The sequence below is a fragment of the Protopterus annectens genome, chromosome 7.part0 (assembly GCF_019279795.1).
Source record: "Protopterus annectens isolate FY-2018-M chromosome 7.part0, PAN1.0, whole genome shotgun sequence".
Classification (NCBI taxonomy): Eukaryota; Metazoa; Chordata; order Ceratodontiformes; family Protopteridae; genus Protopterus; species Protopterus annectens.
In genome coordinates, this window is record NC_056739.1 from 1,073,586,848 (window position 1) to 1,073,602,225 (window position 15,378).

A 15,378-nucleotide genomic window follows, 5' to 3' on the forward strand; every position below is an offset into this window, starting at 1 on the left:
AGATGTGAGTGTGCATGCAAGTGCGTGGTGTGGAAGAACAGCCATGGCAGGGCCAGCCACCCAGCAGTGCGGACCTTGGCTCTAGATAGTTGTCTGTTGAGGTGACACCCCACCCCATGTGCAAAAATGGGAAAAGGGGTTGTGGATGGATGGATGGATATGAGAGAACAAATCTAAAAAGGTTTAAATTATTCATACATCAAAAACAAAGCATTAACATGCTTAGCAAATGGTCAGCTTTTACATATTACCATGTTGCCATAGGTTTAAGTATATATTTGTACCAGGATTAGAGAATGTTAGCCTTTGAAAACTCTGACAAGTATATGTATTAGGAGTAAAGAAATGTCTCCTGTAATGACAAGTGTACTCTTACAAGATACATAGGAACTCTGCTTTCCCAATGACCATACTGTTATAGGAAAAATAAAGCGTATACATATATACTTTATACAAGTTCACTATGTATGAGAAGCTAAATAGGATACATTCATTTGAACTGGCTTTGTCCCACATAATTACTGGAGAAGTGGTAATGAGACAGCTGTAACTCATAGTCAACCAGGTTCTTTAAAGCAAGTGCAAAAATATGTTTCTTTGTCTTGTGCCCTTTGAATAACTTTCTGAATTATGGGTAGGAGTTACCCTTTCTTACTGTGGTACTGAATTTCGGCTTGCAAGTGCTAGAGTTGAAAAGGTGCTGTGATGACCCTCCATTGGACCAGTAATCAAGGAGCCTCAATCCTCACCACTGGCACCTGTTGGGGGATGTTCACTAGGAGAATAACAGGTACACACACAGTATTTCCAAATGCAGCTCTCTGCATCAAGTGCAATTTCCCTTAAGAGTGCAAAGAGACTGCAGTCAGTCCAGATCTGGTTTTCTCACTCTTTCCCCAGATCCCCAGTAAGACTCCCCACTGGCACAAATATAGAACTGACAGTGACCAAGCCAAGACATCCAGCACCCTCTCTGTCCAACCAGTGCTTTGTGTTCCTGTCCAAGTAGCTGACACACACACTCTTTGAGGTTTGATTTACACACACACACACACACACACACACACACACACACACACACACACACACACACACACACACACACACACACACACACACACACACACACACACACACACACACACACACACACACACACACACACACACACACACACACACCTAGGAAAGGCCTCAACAGCTAGTGTGTCCAGTTTTACTGTGTGAAATTAATATTAATACAAATTGTAGTTTGACCAAGAGCAAGGCTATTAAGGAGTGACCCACACAGTGTCACCAAATAAATATGCAAGTACTCTCAAAACTTAAATATCTCTACACAGATCAGCCACAATGAAAGGTTTAAATATATTTAATAATAAATAATAAAAGAACAAGACAATACTAAATATATATTTACAGTGATATCAGAGTTCAAAAGCACAGGAATATTTAAAATAACATTGCAGTACAGGCTCACACAAATAAAGAAAAACATCTGAACTAAACTTCACTATATTCCTTACTGAATCTAAGAGAGTTACTATACCCTAGTAACTTACTTAATTAGAGCAAGGCAGATGATATGGTGAATGGTTGTTGTTGTTGTTGTTTTTGTTGTCAGGTCCAAGACAGAATGCAGAATGCTCTGTCTCACTGAAACACTTTTCAAAATATTATTTAAAATATTACTGTTGGGATAGCTTGCAGAATGACATCAGTTATGGTCATCCAACTTCTAGTTCTGATGCAAAACCAACATTTCTGATTGCTGGTATCATTTAGTATCTACCTGTAAAAATACATAGACAAGGGCTTTTGCTCAGATCTTTGGCAGTTGCTGGACATTATAAAACAGTTGCATTCCTTCATACTTCCAAAGTAGAAATTAGTTCACCCCAAAGACAATACAGAAAGCTTCCTACTACAGACTTTGTGTCTCTAGCTGCACTGAAACCTGTCAGATGGCCTCTTTATGGCCTAGCCTATAAAGTGATTTAATTTCAAATATTCTTCTAAAGTTTACTGGACTGAGGTTAACCTTCCGGTTTCCTCTGTTAACATATACATATACATATAAACAGTTACAATAGTGCATGTACATTTTTGTTTTCTTCCAGTAGGGCACACTGTGGGTACATTTTAAGCACAAGCACTTTGGAAATACCTTTTCAACACAAACATCTGTACAGAGCAGTTTGAAATACACGTGACATACAGTTCGAATGCATTTGTAACACAAGTATCTTATATAAATTAATTTGATATTCACAAATCACATACAATTATTTACAAAATTCCAGCTAGCTGTGCTGGCAGTACCTCCTTTCATCACACTTCTTCCCCATTTGAAGACTCAAGCTAGTTTTTCAAGTGACCCTTGAGAAACGTTACTTGAGAGGTATGAGCCTATCTGGGAATACAGTACCCCATACCCTGTCTTGAGAGGTGATCTGCATTGGCATTGCTAAACCCAATGCAGTGCTGCACTGTCATATCATAGGCCTGCACCCCCAGGCTCCACCTTAGTAGCTTGGGATTTTGCTGGCTGGCTCCCTATAGCCATCGCTCCCCCTCAGACTCCTCCTGACTTCTACTGCAAATACTTAGCATCAAGGCCTCCCTATCATGGTAAGGTTTCATGGTGTTAGCATGGTATAATTCGCGCCCCTGCCTCCTGCCTAGCAGTTCTACCATGTAGTTAACATCAATGACCTTCCTTACCATTTTGAAGGGTCTCACCCAGGCTGCCTGCAGCTTTTTTTGTCTGACAGGAATGAGAACCATAACCTGCTGCCCTGCAGCATAGTATTTGGCTCGAGCATTCCTGTCATACCAGACCTTTTTCTGTTGTTGGACTTCTTCCGGGTTCTCCAGGGCCAAGCCCATGAGTTCCATGAGCCTTGTCCTGAGGTTTAGGAAATATTCTACAACAGACTCCTTGTGGGATTCACACTCACCCTCCCACTCATCATGAATCAAATCTAGAGGTCCCCATACCCTATGCCCATCCAGCAACTTAAAAGGTGAGAAACCAGTTGATTCTTGGGGCACCTCACTGTAAGCAAACAGCAGATTGAGCAAATATTTGTCCCACTCCCTCTTAAACTGGTCTGCAAATGCTTGCAACATGGTCTTTAGTGTAGAGTTTAACCTCTGCACCAGACCATTAGTCTGGGGATGGTAGGTGGTAGTCTTTATGTGCTTCACCCCACAGTGCTTCCACAGACAAGCCAGAACATCAGACATAAAAGTGGCACCTCTGTCAGTCAGTATTTCTCTTAGAAAATCTACCATGCTGAAAATATCTAGCAAAGCATTTGCCATGTTTTCTGCCTTGATGGAGGACAAAGCCACCGCTTCAGGATATCTGGCAGCATAATCTACTACCACTAGGATATCCTTCTTCCCTGTGGAACTTGGGGTACTCAGAGTCCCCACAATATCCATAGCTCCCCTCTGAAATGGCTCCTCACTCACAGAAATAGGCACCAAAGGAGCTTTGACCTTATCTTCTTCCTTACCTATTTTTTGGTACTGCTCACAGGTTCTGCAGTACCCTGTTACATCCCTGGAAATCCCAGACCAATAAAAGTTCTGCATAATACATCTCTTGGTATGCTTTATGCCCATATGACCTGTCATGGGCTATGGCTAGAACTGCCACATGGTAGGCTCTGAGCACTACCAACTGCTGTATTTACCTTACCTTCTAGCCCTCCCTCAGAAGCCCATTCTCTCTATATATAACCCTTTGTTCCAGTATACAGACTCCCCTTTTCCTTGAGAATCAGGGGCCTCCCTAGCTACCTCACTCAAGCCTTGTAATGTAGGGTCTGAGATCTGAGCCTGTCTCAATTCTCTCTTTGTAACCCTTTCCAGCTCTGCTCCCACAGGAAGTCTGGTGTCCACCGACAGCGGTGCTTCACTGTCAACCTGGGTACTACTACTCACTTCTGCCCTTGCAATCAGTCTGTCCAAAGGAACATCAGTATCCACCAGCAGCTGCGGCTCACCTTCAGTCTCACTGCTACAGGGTAGCTCCCACTCTGAAATAACCACCTCACCAGTCCTGGCTTCAAGTGTGCAGTCCATCTGGGTCCCCCCAGGCTACCACACCCACATGCCTGTCTTCAAGCCTGACTGTGTGTAACTGCATACACACAAGGTACTACATTATCAAAACCATTCTCTATCAGGGCATCTGCAGGGATATCCTCAACCACACCTATTTGTTTCCTTCCTTTACCACCCTCCCAGTCAAGGTGAACCCTCGCCAAATGTATTTGGAATGGGGTTCCTCCTAAAACACTGACTGGAGTAGACTACCCAAGCAAGTAGTGCTCCTTTTTAACCATTGCAGGCTTCACAATGGTTAGGTCAGAGGGTGTGTCTCTCTTAGCAGTGGCCTGTTTCCGATCTAGTAAGATAGGATATAACCTCTTGTGGTAGTCTGGTACCCTTGTTGTCTTCAGACAACTTATCACTGACATTCTGTTATTCCCACTTGCTGGCTCCCCCACATTTTGTTCCCCACCTTGCCTCCATGGATATCTATTTGCTACATGGCCCCACTGGTTACATTTAAAACATTTAACCCTTGATCCTGGCTGTGTACCTGAACTAGTGGCTTCCCCTGTTACTGGAGGACTCTGTTGGGGTGGTTTAGACTGCTACCATGGGTTCCCTTAGACCCATGTGAATTTACTGGGTATTCCTTTCCTGTGCAGGGACACCCTGCATGGTAGGTATAGGTCTCCTTTTTTCCCCAACTCATCTTTGGTGTTGCATTCTCTATCTACCAACCAGATTCTCATGTCCTCAGGCAAAGTGCTAAGAGCTTGTTTCCTCACCAAAAGGTCTGCCAGTCCTGCAGAAGTGGTGACCTGACACCCACTCACCCACCTATAAAATAAGTGCTTAACTCAGTAGTAAAATCACGCAACTTTCATGTGCCTTGCATCTATGCCCGCAAAACCTTTTTCTATAAGCTTCAAGTGTTAATGTACAGCATTCCAATAAACAATTTTTAAATACATTATAATTTAAGCAATCAGTATCAGACAATTTATAAACAGCAGTTACAGCTTTACCATGGAGTGAGGGGGTCAGGAACCGTACCCCAAGCCCTTGGTCAACATTATACTGTTTACAAACCCTTTCAAACATATGAATACAATTATCAAAATTAATATCCTCTGTAAATTGTGGAAGAAATGTACTGACCTTTATTGCTCCTGGGGTTTAGTTATTCTCTTCCTCATTGCCTCTATGACCCTGGTGCAGAGTCAGCATTTCCTTTTCAAGTTGCCTCTGCCTCTCATTTTCTTCAGCTTCCAGATGTCTCTGTCTCTCTGCTGACTCTAATTCCATCTGTTTCTCCTTTTCTTCAGCCTCCAAATAATGCAGTCTCTCTGCTGATTCTAGTTCCAAATGTTTGACCTCCTGTTTGTCTGTTTAACTATAGATGGATTTTTAAGTCCTTGAGGAAAAATTTAATTGTCCATTTTCTGAGAGTTGTACATCCCCAAGGCCAGACTGGCTGTCTTCCTGGTTGCTGGTCTGTGATGCAACTGTGGCTAAGGCTGCAATAATTTCCACTTTAGTCAGGTTGGGATGCACCAGTCCTTTGGCTTGGCACATCTCAGCCAATTGTCTCCTTGTAAGCTTACCATTATCCTCTGTTGACATCTTTGCCTGCTCTCCCTAAATAACTAAGCTAACAAAAAATAAATATAACTATTGTGATATGAAACTCTGAATGTCTACTATGTGGCTGCTTGAGAGTACAAACTCCTTGTTTAGTGACCATTGTTTACAGGCTACATGAGTTCAATATCCACATTACTGAATGCCAATATATGTGATGTGGTGATCCCACTGCTGCCACCAGTAAATATATGATGACCCTCCACTGAACCAGTAATCAAAGAGCCTCAGTCCTCACCACTGGCACCTGTGGGGGATGTTCATTGGGAGGCTAACAGGTACACACACACATTATTTCCAGATGCAGCTTTCTGCATCAATTGCAATTTCCTTCAAGATCACACAGAGACCACAGTCAGTCCGAGTCTGGTTTCTCACTCTTTCTTCAGACCCCCAATAAGACTCCTCACTGGCACGCCCATAGAGTTGAGATTTCAGCTGAGTGATCAAGCCAAGATCTCCAGCATCCACCCTCTCTGTCCAACCAGTGCTCAATTTCCCTGCCCAAATAGCTGACACACACATTCTTTGAGGTTTGATTTATACACACACACACACACACACACACACACACACACACACACACACACACATGGGAAAGGCTAGCCCAGGTTTACTAGCAATGCCCCATTCTGCCCATACTATAAGGTAGTTTCCACTGCAACCAGTCACTCTTGGACAGCTACTCTAAGGCCCTTAACAAATGATGTCCAATTTTACTGTGTGAAATTAATATTAATACAAACGGTAGTTTGACCAAGAGCAAGGCTATTAGGAGTGGCCCACTCAGTGTCACCAAATAAATATGCAAGTACTCTCAAAAATTAAATAGCTATACACAGATCAGCCACAATGAAAGGTTTAAATATATTTAATAATAAATAATAAAAGATCAGTACAATACTAAATATATATTCACAGTGACATCAGAGTTCAACACCACAGGAAATATTTAAAATAGCATTGCAGTACAGGCTCACACTGATAAAGAAAAACATCTAAACTAAGCTTCACTATATTCCTGACTGAATTTAAGAGAGTTACTATACTCTAGCAACTTACTTAATTAGAGCAAGGCAGATGATGAATGGTTCTTGTTGTTGCTGTCAGATCCAAGACATAATGCAGAATGCTCTGCCTCACCGAGATACTTCTCAAAATAATATCTAAAATATTACTGTTGAGACAGCTTGCAGATTGTAACATCAAAAACGGACCTCCTGCGCAAACATCATACCAGATAGATGTCTGTTCTCATTTCGAAAAGGCAAGAATTTAGGTGGTTGTTTCAATCATTATAAACACTCACAAGACAACAGGCTGTCTCAGCAACTACAGACTACATTAACAGGGGAACCTCTGACTGGTTGTTTTCCATGTGGTCATTGCACTAATTGTGACAAAGTAAGTAAATCCAAACAATATACCAGTCGGAATTCCTCCACAGTTTATGATGTCAATTTCTTTGCTAACTGCAGCACTGACTGGTTGGTGTATTTGGCTACGTGTACCTGTGGATCCTTCTACATTGGACAGACTTCACGTCCCCTTAGACTTAGAATATCTTAACATGTAAGTAATATCAAAAATAAAAAGGTCAACAATGCTCTATACAAACATCATCTATTGCACAAAACTGCAAAATTTTCCTTCATGGTAATTGATATTATAAAAGGTAACAAACTCAATAAAACAGGTTGGCACTTGATTCTAAACTCCAAAGAGAAAAAGTGGATTGTTAAACTAGGTGGATTATTCCCACCTGGTCTAAATGAACAATTTTAGGTTAAACCAATGAATTTTCAGTAGTATGTATTTAAACAACAACATCTGATTAATTGACTTTACACTGAGGAAGGCTGTGATTCTGGTTCCAGCCGAAACCGGTCTGGTCATTTGTTGTTTTAATGTCTTCTACATTTATTTAATAAATTTTGCTTCAGGCAACAGTTTGCTGGCTCACTCTATGTTTTTTTGAACAGCTTGCAGACTGACATCATGTCTGGTCATCTGACTTCTAGTTTCCAGGCAAAACCCCCATTGCTGACCGCTGGTAGCATTTAGCATTTACCTGTAAATATACATAGACGAGCTTTTGCTCAGATCTTTGGCAGGTGCTGGAAGTCATAAAACAAATGCATTGCTTCATGGTTCCAAAGTAGCAATTAGCTCACCCCAAAGACAATACAGAAGCTTCCTAGTACAGACTGTTTGTCTCTAGCTGCATTGAAACCTGTAAGATTGTCTCTTTATGGCTTAGCCTATAAAGTGATTTAATTTCAGATATTTTTCTAAAGTTTGCTGGACAGAGGTTAACCACCTGGTTTCATCTGTTAACATATCCAGTTGCAAGAGTGTTTGTACTTTTCTGTTCTCTTCCAGTAGGGCACATTGTGGATACATTTTACAAATAACTTTTCAGTGCAAACATCTGTACAGAGCAGTTTGATATACACATGGCATACAGTTCTAATACGTTTGTAACACAAGCATCTTATATAAATTAGTTTGATATTCACAAATGATATATAATTATTTAAAAAAATCCAGCTAGCTGTGCTGGTGGTACCTCCTTTCATCACAGATGCATTCTGTAATTCTTTAATGACATAAAGCTCTACACATAAAGAAGGTCTCTGGGATGCACAATGAATAGGAAAAGGTTCTTGTTTTCAATTGTCTTGCTAGTCGTGGGCAGATACACATTGTTCAGAAGTTTCAAAGTAAGGAAGATGAGGAAAAAGGTAGCCCTGCTTATTATTTGTAGCCAGTTAGTTTTCTTAATGTACAGCCAACTCTGCATTGTTGGATAAGTGAATTAAGCATAGTAATTTGATTTATGTTCTTTGGAGCAAGGCTGTATTGTGGGAACAAAATATGACACTAATGGGTTCGGCATATTCTAATCTAGGGATAAAACTGTTGATAGATGTAGCCCTTCTTCATTCTACTACGAGAAAAGTGATAAATTCTGTAAGAATGTTTAAGGTAATTTAAAACTTTGCTGACCATATTTTCTATCTGATTTGTGCATATTGTGTTGTTCTTACTATAAGACAAGATACTTTTGAGATTGCACTGCAGATAGGCTTATGATTTGGATGTAGTCGTTTAGAGGTACCAAAAGACTAGATTACTGACAGCAAGCTAATTCCAAGTTAAATAAACATTTCTCTGTACATGTTTTCACAAAGTTTTAACTAATTAGTTGCAGAAAGTAAAATAACATCATCAGCATAATGTAGACAGTTTTTATTTGGAAAGCCTCAAGGTAGGCTGTTAATAAATTGTACATATTGTAAAGGAAAGGCCATGTATGGATCCTTACAGAACTCCTCGAGAGGGAGGTGGTATCAGATAGACTCTTAGCTGAAAAGTTCTGTTAGCTAGGTAACGGGATAAGAATTGTCAGAAAAAAACCCACAATGAAAGCTTAAGTGGTTCAGACTGGTCAAATATTTCAAATGTCTGTTTTTAAATCAAAGAAAATGACAACAAAATAATAAACTATTTGCTATATTTGTATTTTACTGTGCTGAATGCAGAATAAATGTTATATTGTTTAAATTAATGATGTCAAGTTTGTTAATGGGTGTATGTATGTATATATATATATATATATATATATATATATCCACAACAACACACTTACCTGACCGCCTCCTAACTCTGTCACAATCCTCGCACTCTACCGAGACTCCGCGCACACGCTACCCTGTCGCTCTATCCGCTGTCGGCACATCACCTTTTACCTAAACTTACCTGCTCTCGGTCATTTCTTCCTCGGTCTGGTCAACTCAACTTTCTATTTGTCGTCATTTCGCCTCCCTCTTCCACGTGTCGTTCAACTGCGATTTCGGTAAATTAAAGTAGACCCATATATATATATATATATATATATATATATATATATATATATATATATATATATTTGTTGAGGCAACTTGAGAGGCTATGAAGTATTTGAGTGTTTTCATGGGCCTGCTAAAAAAGGCATCCTGGGAAGCTTTTAGAGAAATAGTATCCCTAGCTAATGATTTTACTGACCTCCAGAAAGTTTTTGGTTGCCATAAGTGCAGAGTTCGTAGTTTGTATAAATGTGTAACATTTGCTATATTTATGACAAGCCTGGTTACTTTTAATTATTGATAAAGGGCAAACTTGTCAGCATTATATCAGCATGTTGTTTCTGTCTTAACAGGCTTTATATCACATTTTATCAGTGCTTTTACTTGTGTGAATATTTAACATGAGATTTTAAAAATGTTTTATTCTAATTATAACCATTCATGGCACAAGTATGAGATTAATAATTTATCTTTTAAGTACACATTTTAGTTGTATTTAAGATGCAAAAGTTTAAACTTTTAACTAACATTAATTAATGTTCTGTCTCAGTGTTCCTTTGCTAGCTGCCTCTCTTTGCTTACCCAATCAGAGTGTTTTTTATATGTATACAAATGGTTGTCTTACATTTTAATGGTGTCTGATGAAGTTAACACTTGTTTAACGAAAGCGCTCATGTTTTATTTGTTTTTCTTGTGGATTTTTATCATTAAATACTCCTTTGGTTTATCATCACCTGAGTGATTTGTGCCTGTGAAACTCTGCCTGCCAGCTTTTTTATTTATTTAGTAGGAAGGTCAACTTGGATAGGGCAGGATATTATAGACTTATAGTACGGCAGAAATGGAGTTAAAATGTTGTATAATGGGGACCAGCTTAACTTATTTTGTTGTATTTTCAGGATTAGTTCCATGGATTCTGGGACTGAGCTTAAGAAGATGTATAGAGAAGGACGCTTTTTAGATTTTCGTGATATTATAGGTCAGGAGTGACTTAATATGTGGGGCAAGACTTGCACTAATTTACCTATATGGAGTCTGAGTTGGGTCTCATTGTTTTTGTAACTAACTGAGTGAGATGGAACACTGACAGGTTCCTTTTTAGTTGTGATTTATGCTAGCCAGTACAGCCAGTGTTAAGGTTTTCTGTAATTTAGTGTTTTAGTGAAATTGTGATGATTTGTTTGATTGTAATATTAATGAGTTTAACAGAAGAGGAGGGGGACTGTAAAGTACAGTTACAAACATCTTTGCATGCCCCCTAGCTGAAGCTGAACTAGTAGGCAGTTTGGGGTGGAGGTATCAATTGGGGCATTACTTCTAGAGATAGGAGTAGGTGAGACATCCGCATTATTGTTTAGCAGATGTAAAACTCCATTACTTTGCCTGATGCCTGGACTTTTAACAAAAATGTAAATATTTACTATGTAAAGAATTGAAGTGTCCATCCTTAAGACAAGTTTCTTTGTTTGCAAGAACAATATGATTTTGCTGACGTAGTTATGAATCAAATAATATTCATGTATTACTGTTGCTTGCAATATTAATTGTCATAATGGTAGAATATTTATAAGTATTTGTCAAGTATGTTTACAGGGGTTATGGATTTAACTTAATATTACCTGACTGTGGAATTTCTAGCAGTGTTTTAACTGAGTCTATTTTTGGTTTCCTAACAATAGCTGTGATTGGGCTTTTTTATAGTGGAAAGTAAGGTTTATGGTCAGCTTTTATACCGAGGGGACTGATGTTTGATTTTTATATGGCCCTCCACTCGGGAGGAATGTTAATAATTAAAAAGCTGGGGCATTGCATTGATTTTGAGAAGTTTTTTGTTTTTTCACAGTTCATGTTGAGCAAAAATGATCAAATCTTGTAAGTGTTAGATGAAAAAGTGGTTAGTTTCATATATTTTGCATCCATTTTTAGTTATTTCTGTTACTTATAAAATAATATTTAGACCTTACAAGGATTAATGTTAATACCAACAAGTGATTGGTTTTCGATTTTAAGCAATATTTGCAACTCTCCTAACCACAGATTTCAAAGTACCAGCCATTACTGTTATCCCAGCTGACAAACAGCTTCAATACAACACTCTCTACCGTCAGTAAATCAATAAACTGAAAATTTCTGAAAAATGGTAAAATCCTCCTTTATTTCATAACACAGTACCTTCCACTGATGCAGTATTGTGACTCATATTAGTCCTAGTCAACAGGTCCATTATAGAGGTCTGTTTTCTTAAGCACTATAAAACACCATTCATAGTTCCACTACACAAAGGTGAGCCCTTCAATGACTACTCAAAATGTTGGCTTTTTGCTATACTATCTTCCTTATCCAAACTACTAGAAAATTGTGTCTGCAACTTCCAAAACCCAAAATGAATAGAACTTTGTGTTACTGTCTCAATATGGTTTCTACCTAGCAATAGCACTCAATCAGCCATACTTGCCATCATTAGCAACATTAACTTAAAACTTTATACTGGAAAATATGTAGGTATCATTTTTCTGACCCTAGCTGCAACATATCCTTTACGTCAAGGAAATGATTTTCCAGCTATAACCAAAAACAAGTGCTACAATGGGAGAATTAAATTTCCCAGACTAACATGGGAGCACCCCAAGGGCCAGCCCTTGGTCCTCTGCTTTTCACCATCTTTGCAAGACAGATGGCCTCCTCATGTATCCAATATGCAGATGACATTAACCTGTTCTACTCCTTAAAAGCCAAAATTGAAGTATTATCCAGTCTCTAGGATTGAAGTATACGGAATCATGGTCTGAAGACATACGGTTGCACCTGAATGTAAAAAATATGCCTATGCATTCAACATTTATCACTGTGAGTCTTTGTTTTCAGCTACTCTTTCCAAAGGCTGGAACAATCTAAATTGATATTTGAGAGAAGCCAGCACAAATTCTCACTTAAATTCATGAAACACTTTGTTATCTTGGAACTGCAGCTAGAATTGTCATAAGTTAAATTATATCACAGCATTCTCTGGTTATTTTTCCCCATTTGCAACTGTTGGTTAAATAAATAAATAGTGTATCCAAAATTTCTGTGCCCTGTATCTTGTACCTTGTGTCTTGTCAGCAGACTCTATTGCCTATCTTGTGAGCAGAATCTACTGCAAGTATACAATTCTGACTTTAAATAATGTAAATAAGTAGCAATGTAAATAACTTTATTAATGTCATGTATGTATACTTACACAATAAATGCAGAATTCTGTAATCACTATAACTAAAACCAAAGCTTGCCATTATATGTAATGCATAATAGTTGTGTTTTGTATAATAACATGGAGTCAATGACCTTTCCAGGGCTTCAGTTGATGTGGATTATGCCCTTTTGGAAATTCGCAGGTCAACAGATAAAAAATGGTGATCTTGGTCTCAAAAGTTTTTACTAAAAGACAAACAGCCTTCTCATAGGTTCTCGCACATTTGTACACTGGATTGTAGTTTTGTAGTTTGAATATCTGCACTTCAGCTGTGCTTTTTTTTCAGATCCCAGATAGTGATTTCAGTAACTTAAACAAAATTTTGAATTTCTTTGTGAATTTACCTTCTGAGCATACTACGTGAAATTTCAGTCCTTTTTACATTGGTAGTTTGTTAAAAACAGTATTATGAAAATGAGAAGTGAAAATGTTGTAAACAACTAGAAATGTGAGAGTGAATTTTGTTTTGCAAAGACTGTGTAATCAATTTTTCCATAGTGAGATCCCACACTTGCAATGCATACCTTCCTTCAGAGCTTCTTGTGAACATGATAGCTGTTGTTTAAACTTTGAAATGTAATTTCATATTACCATTGCAGCGCTTCTCCAGTGAAATACGTGACATTGACCAATAACTGTTTGCATATTTATATGTGTTTCTATTTGCAATGCTCAATATACAGTGTCTGAGAGACCTTACTAAGTTTTGCTTTGGCTACAGGTACTATTTTCCACTTAAATGAAGACACTACTCATCCCTTACTATCAGTCTTGGAGGATGGTGCTACTCTTGTTTATGCTGAAGCCCAAAGCCATGACAATCTGCCATTTAATGACAACAGTTTCACAGCGTAAGTGATAAGTGAAAATGTGTACTCCATCGCTGTAACTGGGAGTAAACAATGATTAGATGTATCTAAAGCCTCAGCAGTGTTTCTGTTTATTTGTTTATTTATTTTACTGTGGTTTGTATACTCACCAGCCCTAATTGTCCAATTTTCTTGCTGCCCTAGATTGGTTCTGTCTTGTTCTCTTTCAGGTCCCCATTTCTGATAACATTTCACTATACTAATGCCACCCAGCAAATCATGGGGCACTGTTTACCCTATCATGGCCCAATGTCCAGGTGGAGAAGAGAGGAATGGAGTGGGTCCAATTCCCAGCCCCTTGAAATAGCTAGAATTCAGTTGTCTGTGGTTAGTAGTGTCATTCTACTATGAATTCAGTCAACTGCTTAATCCAGCTGCTGAATGCCACCCCCCTGTACAAGTAAAAGTGTTGCTGTTGGTCTGTGTGCTGCTGTGCATATCTCATAGTATGTCTACATTTACCTTAGATATTATAGACAGGTACTTTCTATAATAGTATTTTAGTGCATATAGAAAAAACATAAGAGAAAGAGAATGAAATGATATTCATTTACACAATTCCTCCACCCTTCCAGAGGTGACCATCCAAGCAATCTCTGAAGCATTCTCAAACCTGCAACACTGCTAGTATAGAATGATGGTGCCTTTCTGTGCTAGTGAATTGGCCTTTTAATACTTTTATTGTGTACATTTTTAAGATATTAAAAATCAAAACTGACTGTATACTTGATTAGTATAAAAGTAGTATTTTTGGAAGAATATTTTATTTATTTATTTACTGGCATTTTGTTACATATGTTGGACTTTCTATTGTTAGAAAGTATGACCAGGTAAGTTAAATGCATTATTGAATGGATTGCTACGTTTGGTAAGTTTAGTTAAACAGATTTTGAACAAATCAGTGCTTATAGACATCATCATCAACCCCCTTTTTCTCATTTTTTTCTATATTGGGTAGGGGTGTTATGTCAAATGTCACCATCTCTCTCTATTCAATGCTACTCTGCTACCTTCTTTGACAGTCATACCTGTATGTCACAGGTCTTCTTTCACACAATCCACCCATCTCTTTGCTGGATGCCCTTGGTTATTTTTGCTTTCTCTCTGTCTATCGAAATCTTCTTCAGCAGATTATCTTCTGCTTTCCTGCAAATGTGCCCAAACCACCATAATCTGTCCTCTTTGACCTTCTCTGCAATTGGAGTGACATGGGCTTCTACTATAATGACCTCATTTCTTCATCTCTCCCACAGTGTGCATCCAACCACCCATCCCAGCCACTTCATTTGCATCACCTCTAGCTTTGTCAACTGTTCTGCCTTCACTGCCCAGGTTTCTGTATCATACATTAGTACTAGTCACATCACTGTTTTGTGCACCTTACATTTGAACTTCTTTGGCATTCTTCTGTCACACACTAACCCTGACAGTCTTTGTCAGTTGGCTGCAGCCCTTCTGATTCTATCTCTGACATCCTCATTCCTTCTCCTCAACTATCCCTCCCAGATACTTAAAGCTGCTAATCTGTTCCACTGTTTTTCTTCCTTATCTCAATTCTCAGCTTCTTCAGATTTCTCAGTTTGCTGCCATTACAGCAGTCTTAGCTTTATTCAGTTTCACCCCACGTGCCTTCAGTTTTGCATTCCATTCTCCTAACATCTGTTGAAGTTCTTGTTCAGAGCCTGCACGTAATGCCACATTGTCTGCATAATCTATCCCCA

The 15,378-nt window shown here is 38.7% G+C and overlaps 1 protein-coding gene across 1 annotated transcript in view; it reads left to right on the top strand.

Annotated features, from left to right (window-relative positions):
• Positions 1 to 15,378, top strand: part of FSD2 (fibronectin type III and SPRY domain containing 2) — a 362,733-nt gene that overhangs the window by 288,365 nt on the left and 58,990 nt on the right. Inside the window, exon 11 of the mRNA XM_044077640.1 lies at positions 13,510 to 13,639. Coding sequence (XP_043933575.1) covers positions 13,510 to 13,639 — 130 coding nt within the window. The remainder of the gene's footprint in view (positions 1 to 13,509; positions 13,640 to 15,378) is intronic.